The following is a 22,013-nucleotide window of genomic DNA, read 5'->3' on the forward strand; positions in this document are numbered from 1 at the left end:
GACATGGAATGGAATTGAAAGAAAAATAATTTCGCTTACCAGGGTCTCGCTGGAACAACTCTTATTTTACACCTAAATATTCGTATAATATTTCAAATGGTTCTTCATAAAAGATTTTCTCTTAAAATTGTTTAGTTCTTATTTTATTTGAATCACTTATTCCGTGTTTATATTGTCAAAGACTGAAAATATCTCAAAATGGCTAGTGTATCCTATCAAATTGCAAATCTTTTGGAGAAGGTAAGCCGGCAATAATAAGTGAAAATAATGTCTTAAATAGCTAATTTGAGTTGACATCATAATTTAATTGATTAATTATTTCAGATGACTTCCAATGATAAAGATTTCAGGTTCATGGCAACTAACGATTTAATGACAGAGTTGCAAAAAGACAGCATAAAACTTGATGATGATTCAGAAAAAAAAGTGGTTAAGATGCTTCTTCGATTACTGGAAGATAAGAATGGCGAGGTACAAAATTTAGCTGTGAAATGGTATGTATGCCCAAAAAATATATGGGTTAACCTAAAAGTTAATTTAAGTAATATATTTTTGAAAGATTTTTTTTGTATAGTTGGTAAACTGTGAAAATTAGAAATAACACATTTTTCAATACATATTTCGTGTATACTCTCTTTATATTACAACTTAACATGTCACTATTGTTAGGTTGCCAACCACAAATTAAAAAACTAGTATTTGAAGTTGATAAAACAGGGACTATTCAGTTTAAAAATAGGATGCAGTAATAGAGTTGTAATATGTAGTGAAAATAGGTGAAGGAATGTTTTAGGTTTTTTTATTATAAATTGGAACCATATTTAATTTATAAATTAAAAACACAGTATGCAGTTTATATATTATTCAGAATATCCCAGGACACTACAAAAAGTAAGACATTTCCTTGGAGAACAGGCCATTTGCTAATTCTACATTATAGAAAACTATTTGACTAGATGGTGCACAAGCTATCTATTGGGAGCAGACTTTAAAATATCTAATTTTAGGCAATATTGAAATAATTACATATTATCTCTCCGATACAAAATCAATATCACACTGTTGCCAGGTTTTTGTGATTATTAAATATTGTCAGAAATTAATATTTATTACTGATTTTGTAGTTTATACTCTATTGAAGTGTGGGTGTTTATTTAAATCATATTAACAAAATAATTATAAAGTATATGTATTAATAAATATAGGTATGTTGTATCAATACAGTTTTTTAATTGTCATATATTTCACCAAAATAGAAAATAAATGATCTTCATATTGTGCCATATTTCATAAAACATCCACTTAGTTAAAAAATTTTGTTAGCAGTTTCATGGAAACCACAAAAAGGTTTCTTTTTTCGGTTATTTAACTTGCAAGTTAGTAATGGAAACACTAGTGTAGGTATGTGAATTTTAAAATAATGTGGCAGCTTTTAAAAGTTTAAAACTAATGGTCTAAAATAGAAAATTACAATTCAACAAGTTTTTACAGCCTAAACACAGAAGTTAGACAACAGAGTCTCAATTGACAATATGATAATTGTCAATTTAGACTTCAATATAATAAATTTTAATGGACTATCTACAGTTAAAAAATGTGAGATAATATACATTCTCAAACAATTCTTATTATTGGAAATAGATGGTTTCCAGAATACAATTATGCAGATGTTTACAATTTGTGGTAGTCAATTCTCAGAGAACCGTCATTGTTCTTCTGTGTCATATGATGTTCTGTATTCTCATATAAAAAATAGCAATATTTTTATTTCAGCCTAGGACCCCTTGTAAATAAGGTAAAAGAGTTTCAAGTTGAGAGCATTGTAGAGACTCTTTGTGCCAACATGCTCTCAGACACTGAACAGTTGCGGGACATAAGTAGCATTGGCTTGAAGACTGTTATATCAGAACTTCCATTGGGTTCCAGTACTCTTGCAGCAAATGTATGTAAGAAAATTACTGGGAGACTGAGCAGTGCTATTGAAAAGGTGTGTTTAGACTTTGGCGTAAATACTAATAAATATCTTAAAATTGTATTATAGTCAGTGAGATGTTTCTGTATGTGTTTTGTTACTATACATATCACGTATTACTAAAAAATTTTGCAAATATTGCTGGCTAACCCAGATTAAAAATGTCTGTTTTTCTGACCACCTTGATTTGATGATGTGAAGGCTTAGTAATGAAATATTTATGATCACAGACCCCTATTAAAACAATAGAAAGATTTATATACATATAGAAATATTTTTCTTCATTAAGAAGTGTTGTCTCACTCAATAAAAAAGACAGACAAAGAAGATTTTTTATTTCCATAATAATAATATATATAAAATAGTAGTTCTAATCAATAATTTTAAAATATTTTGAACATATGGTTAAATTGAGTGTTAATTATATTATAATTAAGTTTTAATTAAAATTGTCGATATTTTTTTATTGTTAGTGATTTATAATCCCTAATATATTGAGATATTTACGACCTCAGCAGTTTATTATTACTTTCCAAGGTGCAAACATTTGTACTCATGACTATCATTTTTGTATTGGCCTGAGTGTTTTCTATGTATACTATTTACAAAATAATATTTACAAAAAATGTATGTAGGTATTTATATTAGTTGTTTAGCACCCAAAGCACACTCCTGGACCTGTGTTATTATTATTTTTAAAATGTTCTAAATAATATTTAATTTCAGCAAGAAGATGTTTCTGTTCAGCTGGAGGCATTGGATATTTTAGCTGATTTGCTTAGTAGATTTGGTGGTCTCTTGATATCCTTTCACACAATGCTATTAAATTCCTTGCTTCCGCAGCTTGCATCACCACGCCAGGTACAACAATGCATATTAAACAGCTCGATTTTGTTGTTATTGAATAACTTGTTATAGTAAATATAACTAAATAAATATTTCTTAGTTATACATAGTATTATTGTTTTACTAATTTTACTGATATACAAGTATAATTAATGTCTGTATACAATATGAAATACTACACTTAATTTAAATTATCACATACCTTGTCTTATACTGAATTAACTAAAAAAATACAGACTTTGAAGAATCCACTCTAGAGTATTTAAAAGTATAAGAGTGTGAATTTTTAAAATTATGTATTAACTCAAAAGTATTGAACTAGGTGTGCCATATTATAGATTTTAATATTGCACAGTGTGAGAATTTTTTCTTCTTATTATCATTTAAAAAATAATTGCAGGCAGTTCGTAAACGCACCATAGTTGCATTATCACATTTGGTTATGTCCTGTAATACATCTCTGTATAACAAACTTATTGATCATCTATTGGAAGGACTGGGTTCATCAACATCATCAAGTGTCAGTCGCACACACATACAATGCATTGCTTCTGTATGGTAAGATATTAACTACATACTTTTATTTCTGATATACTTTTTATATTTTCATATATATTACTTTTTTTCCTCAGTTCAAAAACTTCTAAGATGGTTACGATAGTTGTATAATAGAGTCCAATGAAAGTCAGCTGCTGTTCCGAAGGTGGGTGCACTGCAAAGGTCATGAGCAGCGCCTTTACAACGTTGCTATTGCACTGCAAACATTCAATCATTTCCTCTTGGTTCAAATTGCATCAAATGTATATGAAAGAATATAATAGTTGAACCTAGATATATACCTAGATATCCCTTCCACAGTAACCTATATAGGTTACAGTGGAAGGGAATTAAAACCAAAAACAACTTAATACCCCCTTATTAGTTATCTTGGAAGTTATTGAGCGGGAGGAAATAGGTCACATGGTGTAATTATAATAAGTAGTCATTATCTGTCACTTCAAGATGGCTTACATCAATTCTTGTAATACAATCTATTATCATTTCAAATTTCATTAACGTCATCATTCAGCCATTTAGTTCCGCAAAGGTAACAAAAAGATGGACAGAGACATTATTTTATTTATCATATTCATGTGAAAATATCGATATCCTTACAATACAGATGATAAATGAAGCGAAGTAACTCCCTATGCGTAGTAAACGCTGAGAAAAGAATTCGTTTAGTTGTTGATTGTGGTGTTAAAAATGTCCTATTAAAAATATTCTGTTTTTAGTCGTCAAGCTGGACATAGATTTGGTGAGCAGTTATGGCGTGTCGCGCCTCAAGTTCTAGAACATTCCACAGATGCTGATGAGGAATTGCGTGAACATTGCTTGCAAGCATTGGAAGCATTTGTGCTGAAGTGTCCTAAAGAAGTTCAACCACATATTCCAACGGCAAGTTTTAATATTAATAAAAATAGATTTCCCATATAGGTTCCAGCGCAGTAAATGTTAATTAAACACTAATTATATCACGCACAACGGCCCAGGTGAGAGGCTAATTACGGAAAATGGAGTCCAACTTATATTACAAACACTAATTATATTATTGTGTTAACTGTTTTTTGTGGTAGAGTACTATGATGATAGTATAATAATTAATTGATATGAGAATATTTAATAAAGTCCAATTGATGGTACATACTATTTTTTATGTAATTAGAATCGCAATCAAGTTCATGGCCCACGTGATGGTATGTGGTAACCTCGTCTATATACATGTACAGAACTATTGTGTGACAGACTTATGTGTAATGACATGTAGTCATTGAATAGGACTAAGAAGTCATGCCTCACCCTGTAATTTCACTGTTTAATCAGCACCCTACAACTGATAAACAGCTTACAAAACAAGCTGCTTGCGGCTGAAACATCCACTCGTTGCTATGAGTTTTTACAGTGTATCTCTGGTAAAATGTATGATTTCCTGACAGACTATTTAATTAATAATTGTGGTTTATAAATTGAACAGATAATTGACCTCTGCTTAAAAATGATAACTTACGATCCTAACTACAATTATGAAGATGAAGAGGAGGATGGTGGCGGAGAAGATGAAGAAATGGAGGATGAATCTTTTGCTCCTGATGCTGATCCCGATTCTGATTCAGAAGAATATTCTGATGATGATGATATGTCATGGAAGGTGAGAATAATATTTTTTCACCAAACTTAAAGTATATATAACTGTTTTTAGAATTCTAAACTTAGTTAATTCAAAATGAGGTTTCACAGGTTGTGTCACAGGTTGTGTGTGTGTGTTGTGTTGTTGTCAGCCCGTAGTTGAACTGCAAAATGATAAAATCATGTATTCACATTTTTTACGACAAATATTGAAACATTTTATATTCTTACGTGCAATATAGCACCTCATTTTACTCTAGTTTCTATTAAATTTATATTAATGAATTTTACACTTGATGGAATAATTCATTAACAGGTGAGGCGTGCAGCCGCTAAATGCCTGGAGTCTGTTATTGCAACACGTCATGAACTTTTAGCTGAAATGTACGTGACTGTTTCGCCAGCTTTGATTGCCAGGTTTAAAGGTAGGTAATTAATCTAATAATAATAATTATAATATATTTCTATCTCTATAAACTTGATATTATAAACTTAGAAAATATTAGAATAAAAAATAATAATATTATCTTTGTGGTCACTACACTCCTACGACAATCTACCACGATGAAACAGTCCATACCGCCGCTATCTTCCGTCATGAAGGTAGACAGAATCTTGGTCGGTTTAGCGGCGCATATTAAGAAGTTGGGGCCAGTCGGTGCAGTGTCAGGATTGTTTCCATTGACCCGCTTTTTGCGCCTCTTTGTAGATTATTTATAATATGTTTTGTATAAAGAAAATATAAATTGTATAAAAAATGGTATTTTTTTCAAAGAACGAGAGGAAAATGTCAAGTGTGATATCCTAAGTGCGTACACGGCTTTGCTGAGAGCTACACGTCCGCCTCCCGCACTTCAAATGTCGATCGCTCCCAATGATAACTCTCCGCAAGCTCTGCTTCTACAAAGGGTATTTTAATATAGTTATATTTGCTTGTAAATTTTATTTTCACAGCCTTACTTCTGATGGTCGCAGGTTTGATTCCTCGCAAGTACAGACCTTTGTATTTCTACTGCTGAGTATGATTGTTTGTATTAGATGGGTATTTCTTATCAATGTATGCAAAAAAAAAATGTATTTATATCAGTCGTCTAGTACCCAAAACACAAGCTTTGCTTAGCTTGGGATTTAATTTCGTTGTATGACTTGTCCAGGTATAAAAAAAAGAAAAAGAATAATAATAGAATAATCTTGTTATAACTGCATATCTCTATGACTAATGGTCTACGTAAATTGTCTACTGCACAAAATAAACATGGCATGTTCCATGTCCCTCTATATGTGGAGCAGCCATAGTGCTTACAAAGAAGTCTCTATATCGAATATATAGTCGCAGTCTCAATATTGTTTTGCCTATAGTTATTATTATTATAATTAGGCAGAGGTTAAAAGTATACATGTGTAATGAACACTTCAGGTGGCGGGCGTGGTGCGCGGCGCACTGCGCGTGATCCGCGGCCGCAGCGTGCGCGCGCGCGGCTGTGCGCTGGCGCTGCTGCGCGAGCTGCTGGCCGCCGCGCCCGGCTGCCTCGCCGACCAAGCTGCGCGCGTCGTGCGAGCTCTCACACCCGCGCTCACGTCAGTACACCTCTCATTACCTGCATACACACTAATACACATACGCCCTTACACGCGCGAATAGGCTACGCATATGACGACGTTCTCGCGGCTTTGCATGTAACGAAGCTCTCGCGTCAATGACGAAATAAACTATAAATTAAAAATCAATTAGTATCAAATATATAATAACTAAATAAAATTGATGATATATATGTTTATACAGCGACAAGAGCACTGCGTCGTCGATGAAGATCGAGACGCTGGTGTTCGTGGTGTGCTTGGTGCGCGGACACAGCCCGGCGGCGATGCGCGCCCACGTGGCGGCGCTGCTGCCCGCGGTGCTGGCCTGCGTGCACGACCCCTTCTACAAGGTCACCGCCGAGGCGCTGCGCGTGCTTCAAACCCTCGTCAAGGTCATGCGCCCGCTCGGTCAGTACTATAACATTTCCTTTTTCTTTTCTTAAAAAAATGCTATAACCGGCCCGGGGAACGACCTAATTAATAATTAATTCCTAATATTTGCCTCGATCCCACTTTTCTTCGTCACATCACCCTAGCCTTGCGCCCTGGCAATGAGCTTATACTTGACGCCCATACCCGGCTATTTTGTTTAGTGTCTATAGGTACAAAATCTACTTAGTTTTCACCAGTAAATACCTAATAACAATAGTTTCCCCTTAATAGAATTTCGCCTCGAGTACTTAAACCTAACCATATAGCTGTTTGTTTTGACACATAGTATATGTAACAGGACCAATGAACCAAAAATATTCTAAAGCAATTATTGTGCAGATAATGTGGAAAATATAGAGGGCAAGGAAGCGGTGTTTGTGGAACCACCTCCCGAGGAGTTGCAGCAGTTCATCCCTGCGATGTATGAATGTACACTGGTGCGCTTGCGAGCCACCGACATGGATCAGGAAGTAAAAGAGCGTGCCATTGCTGCCTGCGGACAACTTATATGTCATTTTGGAGATTATTTGCAAGTACGTAGTATCTGTGAATTTCTTTACATATAAATAATAATCACCATGTCTAATTTCATAGAAATTATATAATTTTCTAAAGTAACCTCATATATTGTTTATAATTGAAATGTTTGTTTATAATTATAATACCTTTATATGGTAATTATTATTGTTGAAATCATATTACCATATATACATACATATGTATAATAGGTACACTAATAATATTTACGATGATATAACCTGAGTATACTTTAGTTAATTAACTTTTTTGTCTTAAACAATAGGAAAAACTTTATTAAAGACATGGATCCAAATAGGAAGAATGTGCTAACCAAAACATTTATTACTAAAATAGCTTATTCCATTATATTGACGATTCGAAAATATTCAGATAAAGAACATTACAAAATTTTGGTTTAATCATTAAAAATATGAAAAATATTATTTTAATTCAATTTTAACAAATTGAATTTGAAATTGAATTTTAGATGAAATATTTCAGTTAGTACCTGTTTACTTGAATTTACTGTCAACATTTAGATAGGACATATGAATGGAAGCGAAAAACATATTACGCCGACCCCAAATAAATGGGATAAGGAAGAAGGAGAAGATGATGATTTAGATAGGACACCTCCATCATATCCAGCTGTGTCGTAACAATAACAATTAACGTAACGACAAATCTTTTATATTCTTATTAATAGACATAAACGATTTATTCGTATCTTCAGCGCACGCTTACAAGTAAACAAAAAAGCAATATTTGATATTTTGTTTGCAGAATGAACTTCCTGTGTGTCTACCCATATTTTTAGAACGGCTGCGTAACGAAATTACACGTCTTACAACTGTTAAAGCATTGACTAAAGTCGCTTCGTCCCCTCTACGCATCGATTTGAGACCTATTTTGGTAAGTTATTGCAGGTACCAACATTACCTAGTTAGACTTCTTAAAATGTTTCTGGGTACCTCTATCTCAACTATTTCAGATACCCAGCATCTTCCTTTCTATTTCGTATATAAATTTGGAATTATACAGTACGGGGAATGTTGCTTTAAGCACCGTCAGTACCATTTTCGTCTATTGATTACGTGACCGACCACGGACGTCCGAAATCGACTCGAGTGCGGAACACTCAAACAGGCAGACCAACATACTTTGCAATATTAAGTATAAATTAATTGTAGCTACATCTGTTAATTATAAAATTATTTATGCCGTCAGTTGATCATATTCTCTAATTTGAAAAATGTAGCACAGTGTTCAAATTTGGATGTCTATTTTCATACACAGAAATACCCAATATCACAATAAATTTGCTTTATTATAAATAATAATTTATATTACATATTATTTTTATTACAATCCATACTTAATTTTGTAAATGTGGGCTGGTCTGTCTCTTTTGATATGTTTTCATTACTAAAAGGCTAAACACATTAATATTAAATTTAATGATAGATTGCATCGCAAAAGACAAATGTAAGTTATTATTACCTTAAAATTTCTGGAAGGGTATAAAATAGAGGATTAAAATTTGTTCACACCGTGAGCCGCTGGTAACAGTTAGGATAATTTTATTTGTTAATTTCAGTCTGACGCAGTGCCTATCTTAGGATCGTTTTTGAGAAAGAATCAAAGAGCTCTAAAGTTGTCTACCTTAGTATTACTGGATACTCTGGTGCAAAACTATAGCAACGCCATCAGTATCGAGCTTCTGAGCAAGGTACGTATTATTTAAGTTGCCAGTGTCATTTCTTTTTTGTGATGATTTATTTTGGATTGTTCATTCGACTGAAATTTACTTCGTAATGAAAGAGAACTTTCTCAATTGCTGTGATTTTTATATATTTAATTTTACCAACTACGTTGAATAAGGAACTCTATTTGGCAGTAAAAATATTCAGATTAAAAACATGAATAGTTGGATAATGGATAGTCAGTCAGCTATTCCGTTTTGACGCTATTATCATAAAACCAATAAATACAGAGACTAAAGCCATCTGAGTGGATACATTATTGTGGCCGCAACAGAGCAAGTTAGTCAGTTGTGTGTAGTCGCGTTCTGAACGGTCCCGGTCGTGACCGGTGGCAGGTGTTGACGGAGGTGCCGGCGCTGGTGAGCGAGGCGGACCTGCACTGCGCGCAGACCGCGCTCACGCTGGTGCGCGGCGCCTGCCTGCGCTGCCCGCACGCGCTCACGCCGGACGCGCGCCACGCGCTCACTCCCAACATACTCGCGCTCGCCAAGTCGCCGCTGCTCCAGGGTACGTATCTACTGCAGCGCGCACCACGCGTTCGCTCCCAATTCTCTCATACGTTTGTATCTATATTTTACGTTAACTTTTACTTTTTAAAAAACATTTATTCCCGTTTAAGATTTGTAAATTATCAAGAAATCTGTAGTTAGATTTTAGTACCATGGTCAGATGTCTCCCATTTTGCAGTGATCCTTATTCATCGCAAAAGCGCGCGAAGTTACGCAGGATTGTGCGAACGGACGATGCGCGCGCAGTCCTTTTCGTTCTCTTTGTCGACCTTTCCATGCACGCCCTTTTCTATGTCAGCAAATTCCTGAAAGAGGGAATGTGAAAAGAAACTAGTATCCCGAGTTGGTTTTCGTGCCGACGTAAAAATTCAAAGGTTAAAAGCGTGTCTAACTCCATTTGCTCAAAATTCGTCACTAAGTGAATATAGACATGTTGAAATTTTTGAGTTTACATCTGGTGAGGTAAGATCTGAAATGAATGTGATCGTTTAATAGTGTGTGTGTGTGTGTGTGTGTGTGTGGTGTTCAGGCGGAGCACTGGCGGCGATGCTGGGCGTGCTGAGCGCGCTGGTGGCGGCGGACGTGGCGGGGTGCTCGCGGCGCGAGCTGCTGGCGCTGCTGGTGGCGCCCGTGCACCGCGTGCACGACCACAACGTGCACGCCACCGCGCACCACACCAAGCAGGTACCCACACCTGCCAACATCTGACACACCACACTGCCCCCAAATACTATATTTGGAGTCTTAAAAAATAATAAAGAAAGACTACTATATTTGGAGTCTTAAAAAATAATAAAGAAAGACTGGTCGCGATGTTGTTACCTCACACTCCGTAATGTTAAATTTAATAAGAAAAAAATCTAATTTTTCTTCGATGAGGACATTAAGATTTCTTGCAAAATTGCCAATACCGTTTGCCGTCTAGCGAAAGTAGGGAAGATATGATTAGAATTTTTTAAAGAGATGCAGATATTTTTGCCTGAAAGGGATATGAAAAAATCAACCATTTTTCTTACTATTTTAAGCATGAGTAAAAACTCATGGCACTGAAACGGTTCAAAAAGTTTGTGTTGTAATCAGAATGTGACGGTTAAAATAGTGAGTGGTGTAATCGGAATGTGTGTGCGTGTGTGGCAGGCGTTCCACTCGCTGGCGAAGTGCGTGGCGGCGGTGGTGGTGGAGGGCGGCGCGGACGCGCTGGAGGTGGTGCGCGAGTTCCTGCGGGACGCCGCGCGCCCGCCCTCCGACCCGCACCACATGTTCGCGCTGCTCGCGCTCGCGGAGATCGGACGACACCTGTTAGTTCTCACCCTTTCTACTGCCCTTTAACACCCAGTACTACATATGTATTGCGAAACTTTTTTTGCTGGTCAATATTATAATATTACAGGCCATAAAATACAGGCTAATTATTTTTGCTCTTTATTTGGTATATTTCTGCACTAAATATGACGACAATAAACCCATCGTAGCTACACTAAATAACAATTAAAAATAATCAACTTAAATTAATGATATCAGCCAGAACAATAACTTTGCTGGATCCCAAGCTGGCTCTGCCAATATTTTATGGAATACAACCATGTCTAACCTATTTAACTTAAATATAATTACTGTGTTAATCGACATATTTTCAGAGACTTGAGTTCGATTCCGAAACTGAAGGAGGTGCTTTTGGATTCGTTTACACCATCCTCGGAGGAAGTGAAGTCAGCGGCGAGCTACGCACTCGGCTCGGTCGCCGTCGGTAACCTACCAGAGTTTCTGCCGTTCATACTAGGTGAAATAGAAGCGCAACCCAAACGCCAGTATCTGTTATTACACTCCTTACGTGAGGTTAGTTATACAATGTTTGAACTAAATGTTTACAATGTTTCTTACTTGTTTAACATACAGTTACAATTACAGTTCAGGGTAATTTATTAAATGCTACTAATTTTTATTCTTTCATTTAGTCAATGATGATTTTTATCATATGTGTACGTAAAATGCTATAGTATTACAAAAAAAGATGTCCAATAATGTAAGGAATTAAAGTAGAATGTTTAATTGCTGGTTAATTTTTTTTTATTATTTATAAACCATTTGAATCTTGTGTCTTAACTGTAATATTTAACTCTATGAACAATCAAGTCTTAGCGCATTTCTAAATACAACCCTTAAATATAAAACAAACTTATTTGGTGATACATCCCAAATTTTTTTTGTCAATAGATTATTACCTCAGAATCATGTACACCGGAAGGTGTAGAAGCCTTAAGACCTTTTATACGAGAAATTTGGGTGCAACTATCTAAACATTGCCAATGTGCAGAAGAAGGGTCTCGTAACGTGGTAAGTGCCTATGATTTGTACTAAATTCTTAATTGTTATGGCCTAACACATGACTAATAGAAAAATCGGAAAAGTTCAATACTTTTTTGTAATTACTTATCATTAGGATACCGATAGGAAGGTTAGTTGCAGACCGATAATTAGTTGACAGAAAGAAAAATGTGGTGCTATGAATTATGTATTTAGTTTTAATTAACTACTCAGTACTGACTGTGTAGTGTTTTGATTTTCATCAATCATCATTCAATTCAGGCATGTGTATAAGAACATTGGCGTATTCTTATGCATATTCCTGAATTGATTCAGCACAGGATTTATTCTTTGTTTTTAGGTTTTTATTTTAGATTATATGCATGTTTTTTTTAATTAAAACATAAGGCACGTGATGCAATGAATTTTGCTTATATTTCAGGTAGCAGAATGTTTAGGTAAATTATGTTTACTAGAACCCCAAGAACTATTGCCTCAATTGAAGGAATTCTTGAAGTCACCGGAACCACTTACTAGAACGACAGCAGTTACTGCGGTTAAATTCACCATTTCTGATCAGGTTAGTGTCATTATAATATGTATAGTGTTTATTTATTACAAAATAAAAAAATATAAGGAATACTTTTATCAGTTTATATCTAATTAAACTTAAAATGTACCTCACATGCACTAATTGAATTAAATACTCTAATAGAAACAATATTAGATATACAACCAAGTGGTTGAGTTACTAAATAAGAGTAAATCAGACGTAGTAATTAGAGCAGACCAGTCTCTACAAGCTGCACTCTTTCACCAGTATGACAGATGAGACAGCCATCACTGCACTCGACCTGACTGACTTGATTAGATATTTGTGACAAGATAGCTAGCAGTTTTTACCGAAGGTTTAAATATATCCCATGTCATACAAAATGGAAGGGTGCCGCGTGGTGACAGATCCATTACAAGTATATATATATATATATATATATATGGATGTGTTGGTGGGGTGCGTCAGCCGCAAGCGATCGACCCGCTGCTGCGCGCGTGCATGCCGGAGCTGCTGGTGCCGCTGCGGGACGGCGAGCTGGGCGTGCGGCGCGTCGCGCTGGTCGCCTTCAACTCCGCCGCGCACAACAAGCCCTCGCTCGTGCGCGACCTGCTGCCCGACGTGCTGCCCACCATCTATCTCGAGACCAAAGTCAAGGTACCACTACTACACACACACTCCACTTTGCGAACTTACACAAAATAACTTTTGTAGATTTAAGTAGTTTTGTTAAAATAACTTAGCGAATGTGTTGTCCGTCTCTATAGTATCCTAATATCATAGCCAATATTCTATGTAGTAGATAACAAACGAATAAACTGTATAGATTACGTGGCAGTACTAAGAAGGAAAATGGCTAAATAAAAAAAAATTGCAGAGGTGGATTCAATTGTAATTGCAGGCACGCACAATGTATATGAAGAATGTGTGCCTGCTCCTGACACAATATTATATTTTTCAAATAATTTCAATTGCACACTTATTACCGTCGGTTGATAACGATGCCGGTGTTCCATGCTTTGTATATACTTTATGTGAACGAAGGACTGTATATATATGGGGCTGGTAGATATAATATTATGTACAAAATTATAACAGTTAGCAGAACAAGAATAACAATGACATATATATTTTTCTATATAAAATAATAGACAAAATACATAAATAATATACAGAGAGTTGCGTCGTGCACAGTTTATATATTTAGATATATACATATATGATGACAGAACCACTGTCAATATAATATTGTCTCCTGACTACACACAGAATAGACACGTATCAATTATGTTAAAAAGCACATAAATAATAAGTATCTGTTTTGTAGAAAGAGCTAATCCGTGAAGTGGAGATGGGTCCGTTCAAACATTCTGTAGACGACGGGCTGGACCTTCGCAAGGCAGCTTTTGAGTGCATGTACACACTGCTGGGCACGTGTCTAGACCGCCTGGACGTGTTCGAGTTCCTGAGGCACGTGGAGGATGGCCTGCGTGACCATTACGACATCAAGATGCTCACTTACCTCATGTGTGCTAGGCTCGCACAGCTCTGCCCTGCAGTCGTTTTGCAAAGTTAGTCTTACTATTTTATAATATATCGTCAATAGGTACTATGGTCAGATGCATATATAGTTATGCAATATGAATATAACACCGTAGTTCTCTGGAATGGCTATTTATGGGTGTCACGGCATTTTTAGTTGGCTCATGTCTATTAGAAAGTTTATAATATTTATTAATTGGCTTATTGTTTCAATTTCAATATATGAAAGCTTCTTCATCTGTGCCATACTGTTAGTCAATTGTTCTATATATTTTTTTAAGTTAGGCGATATTTGGTAATCTTCTAGACTAGTATTTATAACTTTAGTTTCAATTTACCAGGGCTCGAGAGCTTAGTGGAGCCATTAAGAGTAACATGTACTATGAAAGTGAAGGCCAATTCTGTGAAGCAAGAGTATGAAAAACAGGATGAATTGAAGCGCTCCGCTCTGCGCGCTGCTGCAGCATTGCTACAAATACCAGAGGCTGGTGAGTACTTTTATATTAATAGTTTTTTATGAAAAGGACTGGGAAACTAAAGACTGAAATGTGTTATCATTGGAATTCTTTGGTATATTGTATTATATACATGTATTATACTTATAGACCTTCCTCTTGAATCACTCTATCTAGTAAAAAAAACCGCTTCAAAATCCGTTACGATGTTTTAAAGGTTTAAGCATACATAGGGATAGACAGCGACAGCGACTTTATTTTATACTATGTAATGATGATGATGACAATTCTATGGAGTGCCCTAGGAATGTCTTAATGCAGATTTACATATTTATATCTACGAATGTCATTTATATTTCACATGATTATAGCTGATGTTATGTTGTATTATTTCAGAGAAAAACCCTCATCTGATGGAGTTCGTGACGCAAATCAAAACGATCCCGGACTTGCAGCCAATTTTCGAGTCGATCCTGAAGGACTCGAGCGGCGGCGGCGTGGACTCGAACCTGATGGACCAGAGCTAGCCGCGCCGCGCCACTGTGCCCGCGCCGCTCTCGCTGCACTCGCTCCGCATCTAGTGTCCGTCTCGCTCGTGCACGCACGCAAGTTCATTCGTTGTTTCCCTTTGTTTTCACGTTAAGTTGAGAACCCCTGTTCTTCCTTTTCATTATTGTATAAAAGTTTAAAGTCGAACATCATTTGTATAATTTCAATCGTGATCTCGTCCAAATAATATTTACGCCATTTGTTCAACAGTTTTTTATTATAAAATTACATAGTTACAAGAAAGCTCTACTAAGTCCCTGACGTAACAGTAACGAATAATAATCGGGGTGCCTCACTAAGAGATTTAATATTAAGTATAGTAGGGTTTTAGGAATCATTAGGTCGTCGCTGTACAAATGTTGTGACTGACCGTTACTAGCTTTGCATTACTATCTATTTTCGCTGCCGAGTTCATCATAAATTTATGATCTGTATTAATAGAATTAAAGTATTCTGAAGAAATATAGATAATACTCATAATGATTAACTACTCATTCTTTTTCCCAATGTATGTGTTCAAATTAGAAAAGAATGGCAAACGCTCATACTCTCGGCAACCAAAATTCGAGAGATCTGTTGATAGTTATACATAATTATCGTAATGTATGTATTGTGATATGCTATATGGAAAATTGCAAAAGAATGGATAAATACACTAGTAAAGTGAAACAAGAATAGTATCAGTTATTTTCCTTTCCTCTTGGCCGCGGGCGTGGCGCTTGATGCTCTCGAACTTGGGGCGTCGGTCTGTGGACAGAACATTATAAAGAATGATTCTTAATCTTCGTCTATTTCTGTATGTATACTGAAATTGAAATTGGACGTTATACTTAAAAGAAGTAAGTACTGTTTTTTTATTATTCTGTAAATTATTTTTGGCCATAAGTTCCTTTAACTCTGCCTAGAGAATAGTACGAAGTCTTGCAGCTAGAGTATGATACTGGTGCTCTTAGACTGAGAAGTACATGTTCGCTACTTTAATATTTTACGAACTCGCTCATGTTAAAACAACAGTAATGTTATATATATATATATATATATATATATATATATAATATTTAGTATTTTGAGATATTCATCACTAAATTATTTACACCCAGAAGTTGGTGGATACAAAATAATAATATTGATAATTTCTCTTCACTTAAAGAATAGGACAAAAGTAAAAAACAATTTAATTTTGACAAAATAAATAATGTTACCGGTTTGAGAGGTTTAGCAGGTGAGGCTCGCGCTAGTGTGGCCGCGCTCGCGTTGCGTGACATGGGTCTCGTCGTTGATGTCGACATCGCGCTCACCGGACGCTCTGGGCTCAGCTCTTTGCTACGATAGACAAAAACTACAATTTTCCTAAGGCTCGAGAGAAAATCAGAGTAGTCTGCACAAATTTATTCTCGGACAGTGCCGTTTCGGAGGAGCTTCCTCCTGCGTACGCTTTGATTGTGGAATGAAATGCCTGCCTAGGTTACCACGAGATATTACTACATGTGACACGTGACCTATGTAAGCCTGAAACACCAGGGTTTCAGGCTTACATAGGTCACGTACATACATTACATAGGCTTACATAACCATTTACCATTAGATGGTACGCTTATTTGCCATTATCGTAGTATAATAAAAAGAAACAATGAAGCGAATCCGTAAATCAAAGTCTCAATAAATACATTTGTTTATGCAAATATGTTACATTTTATAGGCGTTTGTCAACATTTGTCAGTATAATATTTTTTACGACTAATTTACAGAAAATGTAGCTAATCATGTCGGTACAGTTTACCATTAACACGAGACAAAACTACTAATACAATGGTACCTTAGATCGTCGAACTAGAATAGAACGTTTTTAAAAGTCACTGCACTATATTGTCATTATAATTACTTTGATGTAAATATATATATATATATATATATAGCAATTTGCGTTAGACTGTCTGTCCTTGTTACTCCAAGTATTATGAAAAAATTCAAAACACAAATGAATGTGGCAAAATATTAAATAACATTGTTGGTGTTGACTTGCTTGTTACCTGTTCCCCCGTGACAGCTGCCCCTTTCTGCTAAACATATCGGAAAGTCGTCCGCGCAAGTCTCGTTTGCTGCCCGCTGCGCTCATATCAGAGTCTGAACCCTGTAATAGTTTAATTAATAAAATATTCGCTATTCCGCTTGATAACTCCACATTATAGCACACATTTATATTCTAAATACACATATATGTAATTTATAGAATTTTAGTCCTTTACTACAATAATAATATCTTAGAACAATTCACACAACTATATCTAGTCCCAAGATAAGCAAATTGTATTGTGGTTATTAGATATATACTTTTTTGTTCTATTTACTCAGACCGATACAAACATTATGAATTTTGTATTCATAATGTTTGTTTGCTTCGTGCAAGGAATCGAACTAACCATTAGAGGTAAGGCGGTGTACTAAATTGTATAAATTACCACTGAGCCTGTCATAATGGCTCTAACATTGAAATATTTTTTAACGATACTTTTTTATAGTTTCTTTTTAAACTCAATACTATTTGTAATTACCTGGGAAACGGTGCCAATAGGTCTAAAGTCAACGATCTCTGGATGATCCACTTGGTCGTCTATAGATCGCGATTTGGTAAGTTTCTTTAATTTGCCGAAAAGACTCTTCTTTTTCTTTTTGTCTCCTGGTAGGACATCGCTCTGTGCTGATCCACCGGACAAACGACTGGAAAATAATATCTTTCTGTAGGGATGCTCCAGAAGAATTGAATTGAAGGGGGGTGGTTTCTTAGTAATGTGGACTAATGATCCCATTGCTAGTTATGTACCAGGTCAGGTTGACCTCCACTTGTATCCTCCTGGAAATCATTATGATATATTCCTTGTGAATTTGCCACGATGGTCTAATTGACCCTCATGCTTATCTTATAATCTTCTATTGGTGCCATCCGTTTGTGAAGACTGGAGCATACTTCCATTATCATTTATTAAAAAATGTAAAAATGAATTGACAATACAATGTTACATGACAAAAACAGTTAAACACTAATTAGGTTTATAAAATTTTATTTGAAAGGAATTTTAACTGTTCTTAAGAAGTTGTTTACCTATCGAGACTGGTATCACGTTGCATTGTAAATAAACGACCATCATCGCCATCTAAAGATTGCATTGATGAGACACTGCTCTCATCTACGGATTTCCAAATTAAGCTCTGGAACATACAGACAATTATTATTATAGTTTATTATCTGTGATCACGTAAGATATTTATTTTCCCACATAGTTTATTGTATCTCGTAGTATAAAAAAGGTATACATACCTGTTCCTTCGTAGTTTGTTCGAGTGAAATGGAACGCTTCTTGAGCGAGGGAGCTCGGGAAGGCGTACGCGACGCTGGCGTCACAGACAGTGTGTCACGTGGCTCTGTCGACATAGCACTGAAAGAAAAACCAGTTCTTTTCTGTACCTACACTCACAGCAAATTGAATTGTGACTAATAAGGACTCTGATACTTTTAAACAATTCTGCAATTTGAAGTAATTTTATTAGTCTGTAACACTTGAAAGAAGTTTTCTGTCGGTTACACATATATGTATATGTATATTTTGAGTACTACACACTTTTTAAACACTGTAAAATCGGCCTTATTTTATGGGAAAAATTGTCTTTTAGAAAACAGAAATGTTAATAAAAAACGTCAAATTACCGTCTGGCACTGGCTTGTTGCCTGCGTTGACGTTCGGCAATGCGGGAAGCTCGTAGCTCGTCGGTGAGGCGCCGCAAGCGTGCTGCAGTCGCCGCTGCTTCAACTGCGCTGTTGGCTTCTGCGCTCTCCGGCGTCGCTGACCGAGATCGGGACTTTGATGACTGCACAATATAAAAGTGTGTGTGTGTAAATATACCTAATATTATAAATGTATGAGTATGGCAGTCTGTTTGTTATGATATCTGATATCTTTTTAGAAAAACGGTTGAATATGATCTTAATTAAATTTGGCGTGAAGATAAAGTTTTCAATGAAACTCACGAGGACGGTTATAGTCTACTTTTTATCTAAAAATAATCTGGAAGCGGGGAAATAGGAAATAAAAGTTAATGCAGACGAGTCGCGGGTTACAGATACTAGGTAAGTATAATATAAACCTGAAGAGAATGAATGTGAAATCTAAAATTAGAAATCGAATTTCGGGAATTATTTTTAATATTTTATTATCGAATCCATGAGGAATATTATAGTCTATTTAACATTACATTAGAGCCAGATTCTTTGGTTAAATATAAAAATGGCAATATTCAAAATGTAAATTTTTTTTACAAGACAAGCATTTAAAGATTTTCTTTATATTTATTTAAATTATTTTTTCCTTTAAAGTTTTATATTTACACAGAAGTATTATATATAATTTTAAAAGTATTTAGATAATGATTAAGACGGCGTTGTTAATATAATTGACTTATATAAAAGGAGGCAAAACTAGCTTCTAATTTTGAAAAATGAGATTTTTCTATTCAATCGAGGATTTTTTTTAATTAGTCTGCAGGTAAAATTACTTATTGAAATCTCAACGCTAAGCTACTTACTCTGTTTCGCCTCGGTGGTGTGGGTGTCATGAGAGACTTTTCAGGTTTTATACCGGATTCGGTACGGAACAGGTCTGGACTTTGCTTCATTAAATCCTCTATTGTCTCCAATAGCTGTGTTATTATTCTATCATCATCCTGTACAACATATAAGATTATATTAAAACACCTACATAATATTTATACGTAAAAAACAAACGCAAGTACTAGAGTAAGTAGGTAAGTCACAAATATACGTACTCCGTCGCTGTTTGAGAGCCTTTTTTGTCTAATATAATAATAATATATGTATTAGAGTATATATGTATATGTATTATATGTTGGGTAAATAATTATTTTATAATTATTAATTCCCTTTATTTTATGTTAGATTTTTGATATAGGTTTTTTATTATAACGATTTCAATCCAATCCATTATATATATATATATATATAGTATAAAACAAAGTAGCTGTCGCTGTCTGTCCCTATGTATGCTTAAATCTTTAAAACTACGCAACGAAGGATTGTGAGGCAAACAAAATTTTGTCTACTGACTAGGGCACTCATCGTTACCCCATTTTACATTTTACTGTTGTTATTTAGTATATAAGATAATAGATCAACATTACAATCTACATTTTTATCTGTTAATATATATATCGTCTAACGTCTATAATTTTTAAAAACATAATAAATATTTAGTCTATAATTTGTTTGTAGAGTAGACCGCTAGAGTTGTAGTTTACCTGTTGGGCGCGCTTGAGGGAGGTGACGAGCAGCTTGTTCTGGTCACGATCGCGATCGTGGCGCTCCTTATCACGCCGTAATTTTTCATTGGCCGTGCGTAGCTTCGCGTGCGCGTCCCGTAACTCCAGCAGGTCACACTGCAACTCTGTCACCTGATGATTGACATAACGCATTTTTTTATGATCAAGCAGCGTATTCGTGTTTAGGTCTATTCGACAGTAATGCGAAATTATACCACTAATATATAAGTATATTTTGTCACTATTAACCTAGGCTAGTCGGATATTTAAGTGTAGAAATATATAGTAAGATATCACAAACTTCTAAATTGGTTTACAATTAAAGCAAGAGAATGAAATGATATAAATATGGAGAATCACAATCAGTTCAAAAATGTTCAAAAAAAGAGAGAACCAAACGTTTTTGTGTTTACTTATTGTTCCGGACCACCGCTTAAAGATTATATATAGTCATAGTTTGTAGAAATAAGTTCGATTAGATATAGCAAATTTATAAATAGTACAATTGTTACATAGTAACACCTTAAGATTAATAGATTTGATAGGGATAAGTTTATAGAAATTTAAGTTCTTTATGTTATTATTTACAAAAATGCTTGACAAATAAATGATTATAATGGTTGTGGTTTCAATCCCCTAAAAATAAATAGGTCGGCAAATAGAAACGGAATAGAATGTAGTACATAGGCATAAACTATAAAAAGTATCTTTTATAGTATCATTATGTAATCATTTGTAGATATGTAATAATGATTGTAATGTGCGTTGCGCGGCAGCATTCGTTCGACTGACGCGCAACCTCGCTCTACCGCGCTATATATATATGAGGGGGAAGGGGAGCGAGGTCATATAAAAGGCGCGATCCGCGAAATCGCGAATTATTCCTAAACCGCACGTCGCGCAGCGCACACATCATAATAGAAATGTAAATTAAAGATGGTATTGACGTTTGATGCACAAATTGTAAACACAAAATGTAAGATTGATAAAATATAATAAAAATTATATAAAGGGGTGAGGAGAATAGGGCGGCCAAGGGTCCGCTGGCTAGTAGCCAAAAATCGTATATAAGTAGCGTCCAAAAGCGCTACAAATCATAGCGAATTCAACCTCTGAATAGCGACATTGATCTTCAGATAGCGAAATCGACCTGAAAAGGAATCAACCACTGAAGAAATTCTCCTCGCCTCTGCATTCTGAACCACAAGAACCGTTTTCTCATTTACTGCCCGTCCATCATCGCCGTCGTCAAGAATAGTCGTCACAACCCTCTTCACGCATCGTGTCATCGCATCGTGTCACCGTCGCATCATCATCGTTTAAACGTCCTTCTCAGGACGAATCATCGTGGTGCCCATAAAGAGGCACCTGGTCCTTCACCCGCAACGCGCCCGCGGCGTTGATTGAGGCCCTTCAGGTAGGGAGTGCTTTGAAAAGGGCACTCTCTCACCTCGAGGAGGATAGATTAACGTCCGGGCGTACCAGCGACTCGGT

The 22,013-nt window shown here is 35.6% G+C and overlaps 2 protein-coding genes across 2 annotated transcripts; one reads left to right on the top strand and one right to left on the bottom strand.

Moving 5' to 3' along the window:
- The first annotated feature begins 23 nt into the window (after positions 1–23).
- Positions 24–15,866, top strand: LOC131843398 (cullin-associated NEDD8-dissociated protein 1-like). The gene is made up of 24 exons (XM_059192029.1): positions 24–240; positions 325–494; positions 1,774–1,987; positions 2,699–2,833; positions 3,219–3,376; positions 4,093–4,255; positions 4,833–5,006; positions 5,301–5,409; positions 5,760–5,893; positions 6,402–6,562; positions 6,768–6,973; positions 7,337–7,530; positions 8,300–8,428; positions 9,114–9,245; positions 9,615–9,786; positions 10,318–10,472; positions 10,926–11,086; positions 11,426–11,624; positions 12,003–12,122; positions 12,535–12,672; positions 13,114–13,302; positions 13,973–14,216; positions 14,529–14,675; positions 15,039–15,866. The coding sequence occupies exons 1-24, from the start codon at positions 199–201 to the stop codon at positions 15,167–15,169; spliced, it is 3,777 nt and encodes a 1,258-aa protein (XP_059048012.1). The 5' UTR covers positions 24–198; the 3' UTR covers positions 15,170–15,866.
- LOC131843443 (uncharacterized) lies at positions 15,588–21,808 on the bottom strand. Its single transcript, XM_059192086.1, has 10 exons — positions 21,746–21,808; positions 20,499–20,651; positions 19,770–19,907; positions 18,895–19,055; positions 18,508–18,625; positions 18,292–18,398; positions 17,744–17,909; positions 17,222–17,322; positions 16,394–16,514; positions 15,588–15,938 (listed from the first exon to the last, which is right to left on the bottom strand). Exons 1-10 carry the CDS (start codon positions 21,806–21,808, stop codon positions 15,876–15,878), a joined length of 1,191 nt encoding a protein of 396 aa, XP_059048069.1. The 3' UTR covers positions 15,588–15,875.
- Between the last annotated feature and the right edge of the window lie 205 nt (positions 21,809–22,013).

This window comes from Achroia grisella, unplaced genomic scaffold, assembly GCF_030625045.1.
Source record: "Achroia grisella isolate CSIRO2021 unplaced genomic scaffold, CSIRO_AGI_Agris_v1 utg308, whole genome shotgun sequence".
NCBI lineage: Eukaryota > Metazoa > Arthropoda > Insecta > Lepidoptera > Pyralidae > Achroia > Achroia grisella.

Excerpts from the sequence above, each read along its gene's own strand:
- LOC131843398 (XM_059192029.1), top strand. The coding sequence starts at position 199 with ATGGCTAGTGTATCCTATCAAATTGCAAATCTTTTGGAGAAG. Across the intron at positions 6,563-6,767 it reads GCTCTCACACCCGCGCTCAC|CGACAAGAGCACTGCGTCGT; the intron begins GTCAGTACACCT and ends ATGTTTATACAG. Across the intron at positions 6,974-7,336 it reads CAAGGTCATGCGCCCGCTCG|ATAATGTGGAAAATATAGAG; the intron begins GTCAGTACTATA and ends ATTATTGTGCAG.
- LOC131843443 (XM_059192086.1), bottom strand. The coding sequence starts at position 21,808 with ATGACACGATGCGTGAAGAGGGTTGTGACGACTATTCTTGACGACGGC. Across the intron at positions 18,399-18,507 it reads AACAAACTACGAAGGAACAG|AGCTTAATTTGGAAATCCGT; the intron begins GTATGTATACCT and ends TGTATGTTCCAG. Across the intron at positions 17,323-17,743 it reads CTATTGGCACCGTTTCCCAG|GGTTCAGACTCTGATATGAG; the intron begins GTAATTACAAAT and ends AAACTATTACAG.